Raw genomic sequence first — 16,682 nt, forward strand, 5'->3', positions numbered from 1 at the left:
ATGTATATATGTATATATATACATATATACATATATACATATACATATATATATATATGTATATATGTATATATATATATGTATATATGTATATATGTATATATGTATATATGTATATATATACATGTATATATGTATATGCCTGCCGAAAGGCTGAAGTAAATGCCCGTAAACTTTTCCATGTCCCACCCAACACTTCAGATCCGCTCAAGATAATTTAACAAAACTCCACACACGCATGAATCATTGCTAGACAAAGTGTCACACACTTTTCATCACCCCATCTCCAAGATCAAGGTCACAAATCAAGGTCAAACATTATACAAGGTTTGTGCCACTCCCAGCATGAGGCACTTCTCCCATCCAGATGATTCCTATTATGTTTGAGTGGTCAGGAAGTCACAGTGGGTTGAATACACCCCCCCCCCCCCCTATATTCAAGTACCCCTGCAACCCATTGTCACAAGTTGCATCATAGACACGTCTCCTGAGCTGAATGTGGCTTCTTTGTAATCTTTTGGTTTTAAACCGGCAGAGACACTTGTAAAACATTCAGACCAAAGTTACACCAAGTAATGTTTTCTAGGCCGGTTCTGATTTCACATTTCCTACGACTTTGGCCAGTTTGTGTTTTTTTACAAGCACTACAGTTCATAACATACACTTATTTTTGTAGAATTGAAACTCTAACTCTGAGTTCATATGAGAACGTTGACAGTGTTTAAGTTGACATTTTCTTCAAAACGGCATGAATGAAGACGTAGAGGGCTAGAAATAATAGAAAATGTACTTACGAGTTTTTCTTACACAAATGAAACCCAAATAAAAATAATGAGATTACTTCTTAAAAACCAATTCCTTGTTTTGCCTTCCTCAGTACATTAAAGTGAACCGACTTTGACTCTTCTCCTAGTGAAACGTTTACCACCACGCACTAGTACTCAGTACCCACCTAGCAACGTTGCATTCATGAGCCAAACAAGTCTAGTTTAATATGCATCTTATCATGGTGGTTTTTGTATGGTGGCAGTTGTCAATGGGGTGGGGAGATGGGGGGGGGGGATTGGAGTTTGAGCTCAGATGCTAATCTCCGCTCCCCGTCCAGAAGTGGCGGAGCTGTGTGGGGGATGGGGGGGTTGGTAAGCGAGGAGCTCGGCTCTGTTAACAGGGCGGAGCGCCCTCCTGGATAATGGTAGGGAACACTGATCTGGATATACCGGCTGGTCAGACTGGTCCTTGGTCAAGTTACAAATCAACCATTTTCATTCACTGCTTGATCCATTAGTGCATCCTTACACCACCGTCATGAAATTAAGTTATTGAAGGGGAATATAACTGGCATATAATAAAAAGGCAATTAAATTATTTAGTTTAATGTATAACCATATATTTAGTCAAAACAAAAGCATTGTGCGTTTCAAATTTGATCTCTTGATATTTGATTCACTTGCTCCAGCGGTTGGCCTCCTGAGCTGGAACGAGAGGTTAGAAATCTAAAAAATACGTCCAGCCTGGAAGAGTTCCCGTGATCCAGCTGCATCAGAGCCTAAGACTGTGTTAGCACAGGTCCAGAAGGCCCGTCGATAAGTTCTTCGTGCCATTAATAGACCTGTATGGCTTGATGGGAAGCTTCATTACAAACCTGAGATTGGAATTGATTGTTGTCTAATTCCCAGAGAAACGGCAGCATCCAGTAAAGCTCCTGGAGATTAAATCTGCTCCCTGTGAACCTAAACCAGATGCAGGCGTATCGAAGAAAACGAGCTCGTCTGCCTTTAGATTGAGCACGGTTTGCTTTCTCAAGGACATTTAAGTTGTTGGCATGTTCTCAAAGATCCTGCTAATTATTCTGTATACAACAATCTAAGTGTATAGTTTATTTTCACTCTGACAAAGTTATTAATTTGAGGTTGAGCACCAAGCACTTTCAGTGTGTGTATGTATATGTATATATATATATATAATATAAAACCAGTCCTTCCAGGAAGCCGTTTCCTGTCCAGTTTGTTTGGCTTCCCTGCACGGTGGATCAAGTTCCACGTTGTTTGGTCAGTGTGCTGACTACTGGCCAACACTACATAAAATCCATTTCAAAGCCTTGATTAGATGGGATGACAGCCGGAGGCTCTGTGCTTCCTGCGTTTCTTTTGATCTGATTTGGAACGACTTCGAGGGGAAAGCGGGGTATCCTCCTTGAGCCGCTCACAGACGACCCATCAAATCCATGGAAATTCAATATTCTAAACCCCAGAAGCTGATTTTGGCCAACGTTGATGCTTTATTGTTTAGGTTAAGTGTGCGTTAGCAAAATATTATCCTTCACTCTCTCTAAATAACCACTTAGATTGTTTCAATATGCATGTTTTTTACAGCGAAAGTCAGACAAGATGGCGATGATGATTGTACGCCCACTGAAAGACGGGCATCTTATGGAACTGTCTCCATTGTCACGTAAACGCTGTTGTACCACACAACTTCTGATCTGCTCAACTTCCAGTTTCTGTCCATGAGGCTGACACATTGTCCAGTTTAAGACTGGGATTAAGACTTTCCTTTTTGATAAATCCTATAGTTAGGGTCGGCTTGTTATGCTGCTATAGACTTAGACTACTAGAGGACAAACTGACCTCATTTCCTTAAATGAATCGTTAAAATTGAATAGTTTTCATTTGATACTATTTCTATCTTAACACGTGATTCTTGCCCTGCCATTGTGTATCTATTCCTACCAAACCCAGCCGGTCGAAGCAGATGGTCCTCTTGTCCTGATCCTGGTTCTGCTAAAGGTTTCTTCCTCATGAGGGAGTTTTTCTTTCCACTGTCGCCTTCATGCTTGTTCAAGATGAGAGTTCAGTGATGGAGTTCAACTCAAAGCTGCTCCTCAGATAAATAATGTTCAATTATTATTTTATAGATGAATGTTTCTGTTAATTATTATTTTATAGATGAATGTTTCTGTTCAGTCCTGAGACGACCTCTCTCTTGACAGATTCATTCATTTCTCACCATTTCAATCATGGCGTCAATGGAGCAGGAGGAAGAGATCGCTTGCCTCTTGGAAAAAAATCAAAAGAAAAGGCCATTAATCAGATCAGGGATGAAGAAGGGGAGTTTAATACATTGATGTCGCATTACAAACAGTCCATTGCCGCGCAGTTTATTGTGCGACACCGAGTTCGCGTACTCAGTCGTAAAAATTGAGCTTTGCACAGATATGGCGTTGTACGCGTTCATTTAATCGGGCACGCGCGGACCTCTGCGGAGTGAAGTACGCCCGAGTATGTGGGAGCCTAAACGGACGTGTTTATCCCCCCCCCCCCACCCGATAAATACGTCCGACCCCGGTCAATAAAAACCAGTAGCATTGTAGCGTCAAACTAGCAGGCGGGCAACACGACCTGACTCCGCCCTCCCCCTGTTGTCGACCAAAAAAATAAAATACCACAAGCGCCTCGCCAACCGAGCTGATCAAGGGGAAACGCTGGACAAGCCTCAATACACGTGCATCAGCACTAGACGGAGCGTCACGTACACTTTTCATCACCCCAGCTCCGAGGTTAAGGTCACAAATCAAGGTCAAAGTTAAACTAGGTTTTTGTTTTCCTGCACATTACTTCTCATTTGGTTAAGACAATTTAGCGAAACTTGAAACACATTTGTACCACGTCTAGACAGTGTCTTGTGCCATCTTTTCATCGTGCTGGCTCTAAGCCAAGGTCACAAATCAAGGTCAAATATTACACAAGGCCTCTGCTTGTCCGGGTTATTGCTATAGATTGCTGAATAATAGTTTGTCGACAGGTGTGTAATGCGCCGTATGCGTTACTCTCGTTCCTCTGACTCTGCCTGAAAGATCTGTGTGTTCTGGGTTGATGAGCTGCCTGAAACTTATCCTTGTTGCTCAAAGGTTGGGACTTTGTCTCTATTTCTTTTGTTCTCTTGGGGTTTTTCCTTCATCCTGTTGTGTGGCACCAAACAAATATTTTAAAAAATCCAGTTCCCTGTCAGTTTCTGTCCGTGGTTTTGCTCCAAATCAGACTAACAGTCAGCCCCGTGTGCCGTGCCAAGATTCACTGCGCCTTTGCCAATCTGATGTGATGAAAACTGGCGTGTCTAATGGGTCACGGTGAGGAGGGGGAGAAAAACATTTGGATGTGGCAGACGAGAGGCAATTATCGTGTGAGGAAAGTAACACGAGCCGCTCTGATCAGCTCTGTTGATGTATGAAGATGAGTAAAATATAAAAGTTTAGGTTTGTCACAGAAGAAAGATACCGGTACTTCCTGTTATTTGTGTGCCAGTTAGCTTAACATTTCTGTGTAAATGTCAACGCAACTGCCGCAGGTTAAAGTATCAAGAAAAACCTGTCGGTAAATAAGACTAGAGAATGCCAGGCTTTAACATTTCGCCTGTCGTCTGAATATTTCTTTCTCCATCTCAGTACTGCCCAGCTGCTTTTCCTGCCTTGTTTACAATTTACTGCCTTCTTTATGCACAAAACATATGTAGGGATCAACGTTTGAAGAAAAAAATCTAATGCACTTTTCACATTATAAGTTTATTTTACTCTTATGCAAAGTTAAAAGATATCTCAAAGTATAAGCACTAGGATTGGGAAATAATGACTTACACATTTTCCATCCATCCATCCATCCATCCATCCATCCATCCATCCAACCACCCTCCCTCTCTTCTAGGAGGATTTCAAGGCGTTGCTAGACCAACCGAGAGACATAAACCCCATTCGCACGGGATTAGTTTTATCTAGGGACCCCGTGTAATAAATAAATTACTCCCCAATGTCTGCTTTTTATGTGGCGCATTTGTACGGGATAACCAAAGCCTAAGATTTAGCTAAAATGTATGGACATCTTCTGGTTATGATGTTAACGCACTGCGTTGTCACGCAGTTAACGCAGAGATGCCTATTTGCGTTGGATTAGTTTTATCACAGGACCTCGGAGTTCAGCAAAATATAGTAGGTAATTTGCAGGGGAATTTTTACAGTACATTTTACTGACATGGCCAATTTACACGGGATTAGCAACACAGACAATCTCCGTAATTATTACAAATAGCATGTGGTCCCTGGGTAAAACTAATACCGTGCGAATAGGGCTATAGTCTCTCCAGCTTCTCCTGGGTCTTCCCTGGGGTCTCCTCCCAATCAGACATGCTTGAAGCACCTTTCTAGGGAGTCGCCCAGGAAATATCCTTACCAGATGATCGATCCACCTCAACTGGCTCCTCTGGATGTGGAGGAGCAGTGGTTCTACTCCGAGTCTCTCCTGATAACTGAACTTCTCACCCTGTCTCTAAGGGAGAGTCCAGCTACCCTCCAGAGGAAACATTTTAACCGCCTGTATCCGTGATCTCGTCCTTTAAGTCACTACCCAGAGTTCATGACCACAGGTGAGGGGATGAACGTAGACTGACCGGTAAACAGAGAGCTTTGTCTTACAGCTCAGTTCCTTCTTCACCACAATGGACCGGAACAGAGTCTGCAGTATTACAGAAGCTGCACCAGTCCGTCTGCCAATCTCATGCACCATTCTTCTCTCACTCGTGAACAAAAACCCGAGATACTTGAACTCCTCCACTTGAGGCAGAACCTCACCCTTGATTTTCCACTATTTTTTAAATATTTATTGAAATAACCGCAGATGTTAAGGCCTGTATTTTTGGCAATTAATCTATCACTTCATACAGTCGATATCAGGGGTGTCCAATCCTGGCTGTCGGGGGCCACTTTTCTGTATGTTAGAGGTTCCTTTGCTCCAACAAACCTGGTATGAACCACTGGGTGATTATCAGGCTGCTGTAGAACATGAGGAGGTATTCAACCATTGAATCAGGCGTGTTGGAGCAGGGCAACAAGTGAAACATGCAGGATAGTGGCGCCTCAAGACCTGGATTGGACATGCTTGGCCTAGAGCTTCACAAAAGCAAATATTGCTCTAAAATAACACTTATCAAATAAATAATTTCCCCAACAATTGCAGTGAGATAGATCAGAACGTTATTTTTTCTCCACGTTTCTGCTTTGGCAGAGATGATGATGTTAGCTTTTCCCCATTGAAGTGTAGTAGAGTTCTATCGATGAGGACATTTCACCTCCTACAATAGATGCAAACAAAAAAGATCAAGATCTTTTGTTTGTTTGACAATTAAAATACTTTTTGCTTAAAACCATAGATGTTATAAGAAAGGTAGAGTGAAGCTGCTCAGAAACGGTTCTGGACATCTTGCCACAACACCAAGTCTGTAGCAAGCCATTTGTTTCACCGTGGGAATTCTTGTAGCTTGTCCCAAACCTTTGTTTTAAAACGGCATCACTTTAAAAAGAGTGATGGGTGAGGCTTCTTTGGTGACGGGTCATGACTGACTGCATTTTTTTCTTGTACCAAGTAACCAAACAGGTGAGGAGAAAAGGTGAAGTGAAATTCCCTTCAAATATCTCTCAGCTGCAAGTTACCACCGTAACAAAAATAACAGGTGTTCATGAACAACGTTTTTCATTAAATATAATTGTTTCACCAAGAGTGTACCTATTCAAAAACACCCTTTGTGAAGGAAAAGAAATTGCAGGTATGCTCCTGTATGCCGTCACTAATTCTGCTGGTCAGGAATCTTCAGTTTCCACCAGTTTAATAGATCAACACAGAGGAGTGCACAGTTGTTCTGGCTGGGAAGGTGCATTTCATCCTCAGCCATGGTTTCCATTTCATAATACTTCGAAGAAAACTCACGACTGTGACGGAAAGAGATTTGACATTGTTGGATTACGAATATCATCCGTGTCTTGAAAAGCACCAAGGCAGTTGGTAAAATTGATGCATTACTGCCATTTTGTGGTAGAACCAGAAGCTCATTACTACCAGATTTTAGTGTATACAAAAGATGGATCGAGAGGAGCCTTTAGAGGTGGTTTGAGCATCTGGTAAGGATGACCCCTGGACACGTCCCTAGGGAGGTTTCCAAGGCAAGTCCAACTGAAAGAAGACATGTGGGAAGACCCAGGACATGCTGGAGAGACTGTCTTTCAGCTGGTCTTGGAATGCCTTGGAAACCTTCCAGAAGAGCTGGAACAGGTGGCTGTGGACAGAGATGTTTGGACCTCCTTGTTCAAGCTGCTATCCCTTGACCTGACTATGAACCAAGAGGAAGATAACCATGGATAGACATAAGAAAATTTTTACGATGGTCCAACAACGACCTCTTGACAGACTGGTTGTCCACCAAAATGTTTGGTTGTCTGCTATAAAGAAGGCAAAAAATCTCAATAACAGTGTAATTTAATACATATTTGTAGTCCTGGGGAGATGCTAGAGGGGTGGGAGTGTGTAGCAGAGCGCCACTTCCCTTCCCGTCTGGAAGTGACAGAGCGGGGGGGTTTGTTAGGCAGGGTGCTTGGCTCTGTTGACAGGGCCGGGTGCCTTTCTTGGATAATGGTAGGGGAAACACTGCGTTTAATATCCTGATGCGTGCTCAGTAATCCAGAAATCCATTGCAGCGACAAGATAACTTCTACCCAAGTCTATTTCATTGGCTGTCCACTGGACAACCTCGAGGCGAGATCTGAATGACTGAGACAAAAGTAGGTTGTCTCGGATGAACGGGAACTGCTTATGTCGACCTCCCTGATAACAAATGGATAAAAGACAAAAACTTATCAAGATGGTTCCGTTCAGTATGAATATTTGAAAATCATTGTCTGTAACCACCACGTTGTCCTTTCTTGATCATCTTGTACTAAAATGTTAACTCGGCCATCCAGTAATGGTCAATCAGGTCATCTGGACAGTTTCTTTTTTGTGGAAAGATGTTTCGCCTTCTATCCGGAGGGCTTCATCAGTCTGAAGAGTCCCAAGTAAACTGTTTCACCCACTAAGCAGTACACTCCTTTAGTGGAACAACCTGTTAGATGGTGATGAGATGGTTTCTGGGGACTGTCCTGCCCCCCGTCGACTCCTCCCAGGCAGCCACAGCCAAAGTGGTTCAAGACATCAAAGTTCATGCTCAATCATCCACGTACAAAATCCAATAATGGTAAATTAGGTCATCTTAGAAAATGCCCAAACAAATGCAGAGTAAACCCAGTAATGATAAAAATACTTGTTTTCTTTTGAGAACAAACTCTTTGCTGTTTTTCCATCTGGCTTTCTTTAGGTTGAAATTTTAATTTGACTTTAACTTTGGTTTAAATAACACTTGCAAATTAGCATGCAAACACACCGGACTCCGAAGAAGGAAGCAGAAAAAACTTATCTAACATTCACACCAAACCTGTCAGACATTCAGTGTTTCTAACACGGTCTTAAAAGGGTATTTAGGAATTTAAGTAGTTAATTTTTCAGTTCTGGGTAAGAAACATGGATAAATATGTTTAATTTCAATCCAGTTTATTCATATAGCGCCAAATCACAACAAAGTTGTCTCAGGGACTTTACAGGAACATTCACATAAAATCCAGTTAGTAAAGTTCTCTATCTAAGGAATCCTGCAGACAAATTGAATCTTGGCTTCGTTGCAGTCTCCCATCCTGAGCAAGCACAGTGGAGACAGTGGGAAGAAAAACTCCCTTTAACAGGAAGAAACCTCCAGCAGAACCAGCTCAGGACAAGAGACCATCTGCTTTGACCATCTGCTTTGACCGGGTGGTTGAGAGGACAGGAAGGAGAGACAGAAGAACACAGAATGGTAGGTCCAGGTCCAGGTATAGGTCCAGGTATAGGTCCAGGTCCAGGTATAGGTCCAGGTATAGGTCCAGGTATAGGTCCAGGTATAGGTCCAGGTCCAGATATAGGTCCAGATATAGGTCCAGGTATATGTCCAGATAAAGGTCCAGGTGTATCTGAAAGACGAAAACATGTTAATGATAGAAAAAATAATGACAAATACATAACAGGTTGAGCAGAGTAAGTAAAGACAGCAGCAGAGTGAAAAGATGAGGTCAGTTTGTCCTCCAGCAGTCTAAGCCTATAGCAGCAGAACTAAGGGACAGCTCAGGAAACCCAAGCCGACCCTAACTATAGGATTTATCAAAAAGGAAAGTCTTAATCCCAGTCTTCAAACTGGACAATGTGTCAGCCTCACGGACAGAAACTGGAAGTTGGTTCCACAAGAGAGGAGCCTGAGAACTGAAAGATCTTCCTCCCATTCTGCTGCTGGAAACTCTAGGAACCACAAGTAAACCTGCAGTCTGAGAGCGAAGTGCTCTGTTAGTAAAATATGTAACAATAAGATCTGTAATAAAAGATGGAGCTAGGTTGTTGAGAGCTTTGTAGGTTAGAAGTAAGATTTTGAATTCTATTCTGGATTTGACAGGAAGCCAATGGAGAGAAGCTAAAACTGGAGAGATATGATCTCTCCCAGTAACTCCAGTTCAGACTCTGGCAGCAGCATTTTGGATCAACTGAAGACGTTTTAAAGAAGTATTTGGACACCCAGATAATAAACCATTGCAATAGTCCAGTCTAGACGTGACAAATGCATGGACCAGTTTTTCTGTATCATCTTTAGATCAGATGTTTCTAATGTTAGTGATATTACGCAGGTGGAAGAAGGAGGTTCTAGTAATCCAACATTTTTCAGTCAGGTCATCAGGACAGTTTTTTTTTGTGCTGAAACGTTTCGCCTTCCATCCAGAAGGCTTCATCAGTCAAGGAAACGCACAACAAAACTGATTCTTCCCCCAACAGCTTACTCCAAAGTGGAACAAACCAGTTCTGCTTGTGATAAGATGGTCTCAACTGGAGTAGGCTGCCACGGTGGGTTCAAAGTGTGAGGAGGCAGGTACGATGTGGGCTGAGAGGGGCAACAAGATAATGTCTTTAGCTGGAATACAATTTTGCAAGTCGCGCTAGTGAAAATATATATATATATATATATATATATATATATATATATATATATATATATATATATATTTTTTTTTATTTTTTATGTTTTTAAACCATGCATCTTGCTTTTAGCAAACACTCAAAATTCATTAAGATTGCAACTGAAAAGTTTCCCATTTTCACATAATTTTGGTTTTCAAACTAGTTTCCAACATTTGCATCTCAGTGGGATACTACCTATACAGACAAACAGTACCTCACTCGCCCCTTATAATCTCTCTCTCCTAAAGGAACCACACCGCTCATCATTGTTTCATGTAAAGGCAACTCAATGCAATATCAAACATACATACAGAACTACAAGGCCAGGCTGATTCTGGCAGATCCTGATCATCACTCCATGGTGAGTTCAGGTTGCTTCCACATCTGGACGCAGGTATCTGCAGCCCAGATGTGGAACGAACAGACTGAAAAACTCATTCATCCCTGTAATGATCATGGTTCTCAACTAGGCCTGTCGCGATAAACAATAAATCAATTAATCGTCCAGCAACGTGTGTTATCGTGACAGGCCTATTGTCAACGACCAATGATGATTTCTCTACGGGTGTTTTAATGTCCTAATGTCTAGTGTGCACGTTTTGTGTGTCTGTCTGTGAAACTAATTGCCACTTGGATAATAAAGATGCGTGAACTTGAAAACACTTTAACGTAATATTTTGAAGACACAAGGAGGCAGTAGTTGTTTGTTCTCTTAGGATGCGTTGAAAAGCCAAACAGAAAATCAATATTGAGGAAAACAATTCAACCCACATTCATTACTTTTACACAAGTACTTGGATATAAAAGAGAACCCTAGGGCTAATATATGAATATGTTAAATGACATTAAATTTACTGACCTTTTGTTGGTGAAATAAATAAAAAGTGGCCCCAAAATGGATAATATTCAACATATTTTATTCAATATTCATGTATTCAACTGAGTCCCGAACAGTGTGGAGTTTTTAGGCGATATATTTGTAGGAACTCTGGACGTTTGATGAACTGAAGGTGCTCGTTGTTTGCCTGCAGACTTGAAGAAGACCCTGGCGGTGCTGCTGGACAACATCATGCTCAGGCTCGGCAAGCTCGAGTCCAAGGTGGAGAACATCTACAACGGCACGGGAAGTAACCTGACCAATGGCACCGTCTCGCCGAGCTCCGGAAACCCAGAAAAAGTGAACGTGGCAGGTTTGTGCTGGAAACGTTTGTTTTCCGTTTGCCTTGAAATGGCAGGATTGTTGGAGCACCAACAGTTGTGCTCAAAAGTTTTCATCCCCTGGCAGAACTTTGTTTGTTCCATTCTTCAGAGGATACGAACAACACTAAACCTTTCTCTGACTTATGGTTGGTGGTTAACGATGCAGTTTATTCTCAAACATGCAGTTCATGGGAGACAACCCAAGAGTTTACAGGAACTGGAGACGTTTTGCCAAGAACAATGGGCATCTTACCATGTGAGACAATAGCGTCTCATCCACAAGCGTCACAAAAGCCTTGAAGTTGTCATCGATGAGGCAATGCACAGGATTAAAACTAGAGTATGTCATTTATGATCAGGGCTGTTTTCTGTTGTTGTGAATAAATGTTGTCACCCAACCACTGAGTGAGTGAAAGAAAAGCTTTGGTGTTTTCATTATATTCTCAGAAAGTCCCGTTCTGCCAGGGTATGTAAACTTCTGAGCACAGCTGTATGAGTTTTGAACGCTCCTTTAGGAGTTGCTCATTGAGTACCTGGTCCCTACATGTTCAGACCTGCTCCGACCTACATTACACACTATAAATGTGTATTTTGTATTCCTGCCACACAGAACAAGATTCGACTCTTTGTCTTTACTACAAATCATTAAACTCTCGTGGTGACAGCTGCTTTACTTTAAGAGTCGACGTCAAAAACCCAAGGCAGACTCTGCCAGATGTGTCGTTTGAAACGGAAATGTTCACTTTTGTTCGTAAAACCACTAAAACCACAGTTTCCATCTTTCTGCGAGACGTTTGGTTCCACCGCTTTGACATTAATGAAACTTTTGGAAGCGATCGCTCGCTCTTTGGAAGGTCGGCCTCGTCTTTGTTTGATAATAAAAATGTCTGAATATGGAAATGATGCGAGTTTGCGATCGACTCTGATGCGCTGAGGAATTTAAAAAAGTACACCAGCTGTTTCCAAACGCAAATTGGCCTGAAGCAATTGGTAGTTGAGGTTTGTTGATGGCTGATATAAAGCACTAATTGATTAACGGTGCACACAAAATAGCTAAAATATAAAGTATAAAAAAGAAACGGTATACAAGGATCTAAGATAGATGCTAAACTATAATAATGTAAAATAATACAGTATATTATTAATATTTTATTTAATTTTTTCCAATTTTTCTGCTCTACTGGCCGATTTTTGTTGTAGAGGGCGAAACGGGGTGAGAGAGGGGGAGACGCTGCGGAAAGGTTGTCGGGACCGGGATTCGTACCCGCGACGCTGCTATGAGGACTAGCCTGGAACGTGACCCGCGCTCTTAACCCCTGCACCATAGCTGCAGCCCAATAATACGCTATATTAAACAGCAGCCTGAACATGAGCCTGTTGTGAGCAGATGGTATGAATTCAGCAGCCCATTTAAAGTGCCATTACTAGGCCTGTCGCGATCAACAATCAATTAATCGCATGATAAATGAAAATGATCGACCTCATTTTCATTTATCGGCTTTATCGTTTCTTCGTGTCTCTTTCTACTGAAGACTCTGGATGATAAAAGGCTCAGCTCCGGTTCTTCACTGACACCTCCCTTTCTCTTTAAAATCTGTTTTAACGTCCAAAATTGTGTTTTTGGACGTTAAAAGCAGCTACGCTGAGAAGCTAAGCTACGAGCTAAGCTAAGCTACGATCTAAGCTAACAGGCCGACCTCGTGGGGGGAACCTCCGTCTTGTCAAAGCTCCAAAATTCACAGTTGAAACCTGTGAATTTGTGTACAAAGTATTTTTTCTCTGCTAAAAGAAGCTGAGAACTTGTTTACTGATTAATTTTATTAAAAGCTTTGTGTGAAAAATGCTAAAGAGCTCAAACCACACCGGGCATCCGCCATTTTGAGAACTGAAAAACAAGGACGAGAGACAGCCCAGGTCACGTCAAGAGGCCTCCCTCCCGTTTTTCTTAGAGACACGCTGCTCACTCCCTCACTATCCATCCTTCAGTTCAAACAGTCTTTTACTGCCATTTAGTGGTCAAAACAAGGTACTACACACAAAATTAACCAACATTTCTTCTTAAATTTGACAATAATTACTGATTATTGTCAAATTTCAAACAATATTATCGTTAATCACAATATTTTTCTGAGACAATCGCCCAGCAACGTGTTATCGTGACAGGCCTACGCATTACAGTGCTCTTCATTTTCCGTCTTGTTAAATAATAATATAGCAATAAAATTAAGTGTATGATTATCTGTCTGTAAGCAAAATATTTCATGAACCGGTGGAAAAATGTCTTTGAAAGTATTCATTGGACATGCACCAACAACTCTTTAGCTTTTCACGTTTATCTGATTCAAGATGGCTGCCACATCCATTACCCATAGGTATCACAAAATGAGATTAATTTAACAGCTATTGAGCTAAAATGTGGTGTTTTAGTAGAACTCCCAACACATGACTTGAGTACCAGCAGATCACGTGTGTTGTCCTCCGTCATGGAGCAAAGAGGGGAGTTGGATAAACCCTCTGTCCGTCCATCTGCTGAGCTTTATAACTTGAAAAATGAGCAAAGTGATGACTTCCATTTTGGTGTGTGGCTGTATTTAGGTGTAAGAAGGGTCACAATTCAAAAATAGTTTTTCCACGTCTAATCTTAGGTGGCTTCAGCACCATGTATTCACCGTACCAGTATACCCACCAGATACTGTTTGTAAACTGGCCACCCCGATCATTTCAGAAAACTGTTTCCTAGTTTTTATATTCGTTAAAAGTAGTTTTCTCAAATGATTGGCATTGACAGTAGGGTGGCCAGAGCTTCATCTGTGGCAGGCAGTACACAAGTAAAGCACATTATTTAAAAAGTGGTAAATCGTTCAACAAGATACGTTGGCTGATTGCGTACTTTTATTTTTTATTGCTGTTAGATCAAGAAGCTACCAACCACACGTGTTCAGCTTTTCTACAAACTGGCTTGAGTTTTGGCCAAACCAAGTAGAGAAACCCAAGACCCGTGGGTAGTCCACCGTAAACGGTTTGATAAATGCATTTATATTTGTACAGATGCACCTACTAATCGGCTTATAACCCGTTCTTTTGAAAGTAGGACATAGTGACGCCCACGTCCCTCTCTTGGCAGTGGACCAAAGTGTAGCGCTCGAGTCCCCATTGAAGCCTGTGCTGTGTCTTGAAGTGGGTGGCAGGCAGAGCTCCTTGGCAGCTTCTGCAGTGCTGCTTCCTGACTGGAACGCAATTACCGAGATAAGAATCTGGACAGTGAAGGGAACACGCCTGTCTTTCATGGAGGCTGCTATCAAGATGGAGCTGAACAGCAGCCAGGGGACTGTGCCGCTTCCACCCCAGGTTCTTTTCTTCTTCTTCTTCTTCAGGAACTCTGGCATGCCGAGGACTGGAGCTGGGACTTCTCACTCTCCTGAACCTTGTATTGCTCTTCTGCTTTGTGTGGAGTGTAGGATGTGTTCATGTGAATCTAAAGTCGGCTCAGATTTGATCCTTCTTTCTATCTTTGAAAACTCACAAACAAGTGGATTCACAACTTATTTATTGGATATCAAAAACATTAAATCTGCTCCTCTGGACGTTCAGAAGACAAAACAAAACAAAATGTAGAAACGTTTCGTCTCTCATCCTGAGGACTTCCTCAGTCTGAGGTGCTGTTTTCAGCTCAGTCTCTTAAATAGCACCTTCTCAGGGTGGATCAACCAGTTTGCTGCTGACAACCAGAACCAGCTGATCACATGCTCAAGAAGGACCATCAGCCTAACAATGGATCATTAGCACCTGATGGCTGTTTACTGTTCACAGAGGGCTGAGTGATACTAGCAATCACAGCATTGTAAGAGGGGGACAGTTGAACACGTCAAGCCAGCAGCAAACTGGTTGATCCACTCTGAGAAGGTGCTATTTAAGAGACTGAGCTGAATACAGCACCTCACACTGAGGAAGTCCTCAGGATGAGAGACGAAACGTTTCTACATTTTTTTGCTTTGTTTTGTTTTTTGTTTTTTGAATGTCCAGAGGACCAGATTGAACTTTTAGATTTTTCTACCTGGATTATTGAGCAGCATCAGGATGTTGCTCCCCATATGTGAAGTAGGTTGACTGCAGGCACAGTTTCAAGAGTTCTGCTGCCGTTTCGATTCAAAGTCTGTTCGGTGTCGCACTTCACTGATCATTAAATGACATCATCATGATCAGTGTTGTGAAGTAGACAGCTGGACCCAAACAAGAGTTCTGTGCAGCAGCTGCCGCTGATTAAAACTATAGTTCACACATCAGTGAGCAGTGACTGAGCGGTGGAGCTGCCTGGACCTCCGTCACCTCGTTAACTTTTACACACGTTATTTTTGGACCCTTGTTTTATGCGTCACACATGGAAAACCGTGGGTCTTTGTCTCTCTCACGTGCTTTTATGTTGCAACCTATGCGTTACAGAGGAAGCCTCGTTTGAGATGAGGAGGTGTTGAAGGTTCTGCTTCAGCTCTCAGGACGTTCCCTTGTACACGAGCCCAGACAGGTCCATCCGCTGCACATTCTCACTCGCCCACGTGCCTCGTTGGAGCAAACCGTGCACACTTGGGTGAATTTTCCTTCTGCGTTGGGGCACCTCCTTGGAGAGCCCCTCTGCTCGCTGCAGATCTTCTATCAGGAATGTCAACTGTGGGAAAAGGCGACGGACGGTTTGCTCTTGTCAGGTTTTCTTTCGTGCTACGCAGCGTCTCGTCGAGCTTCCTGAAGAGACGCGACGCGACTTCTGAGGTCGTCTGTGCTCGTGCTGCTCGCTCGCAGATACACATCTGGAAAATATCTTGAAGAGCCGAATGTTGTCACAAATGTGATGTAAAGAATATATTTGAGTGCAGCTCAGTCGTGTTGGGCTCCGTGTTATGTCGGAGAGCGAGATTATGTCAGGAAACGGGATATTTTTAGGTATGCTCTACTTCACAACTGCACATTTAAAAACTACAGTATTGTTGGTATTATTGACCAGGAAAACTTTAGGTTTGGTTTTTATACAGTACAACTTTTATTAACTTCCAGCGTTAATCTGAAGGATGACAACAAATGACAGGTTTGAACAAAAACTTGTCCCAGTAATTTGTAAATCTGCCCCATTTTTTACTGTTACCAGGAAAACAGAGAGTTTCATAAAGTCCAGAGTGATTTTGATGATAAGCCGACTTCTATAAACGTCTCTAATCAACAAGTTAAATTGCGTTTGTTCACACCTTTCCTGGGAAACGAGCTTCATCTTCTGAAACGCAGTCGCTCATCTGTTTTACAGCCTCTGAATGCTGGGTAACACCGACTAATCTGTCTTTATTTTATCTGTCATTTCTTCTGCACCTCGTCCGTCATAAGGACTAGATCAACAGACTTTATCAAGGTCTCGTTCCAAAAACACAATAGACTATTTTTGTCCTTGTTGCACTTTGCTGCAGCAGACAACTGGATCACCTTACAAAATGCTCTTAAACTCATCCACACACACATGGATGGATGGACGGACGGATGGATGGATGGACGGACGGATGGACGGATGGACGGATGGATGGATGGATGGATGGATGGATGGATGGATGGATGGGTGGG

At 42.2% G+C, this 16,682-nt stretch overlaps 1 protein-coding gene across 1 annotated transcript in view; it reads left to right on the top strand.

Annotated features, from left to right (window-relative positions):
• Positions 1-16,682, top strand: part of mgat5 (alpha-1,6-mannosylglycoprotein 6-beta-N-acetylglucosaminyltransferase) — a gene marked incomplete in the record, with an annotated part of 103,851 nt that overhangs the window by 27,906 nt on the left and 59,263 nt on the right. Inside the window, 1 exon segment of the mRNA XM_037696665.1 lies at positions 10,916-11,074. Within this exon segment, the coding sequence (XP_037552593.1) occupies positions 10,916-11,074 (159 nt within the window).

Source organism: Nematolebias whitei, chromosome 23, assembly GCF_014905685.2.
Source record: "Nematolebias whitei isolate Nwh7 chromosome 23, NemWhi1, whole genome shotgun sequence".
Classification (NCBI taxonomy): domain Eukaryota; kingdom Metazoa; phylum Chordata; class Actinopteri; order Cyprinodontiformes; family Rivulidae; genus Nematolebias; species Nematolebias whitei.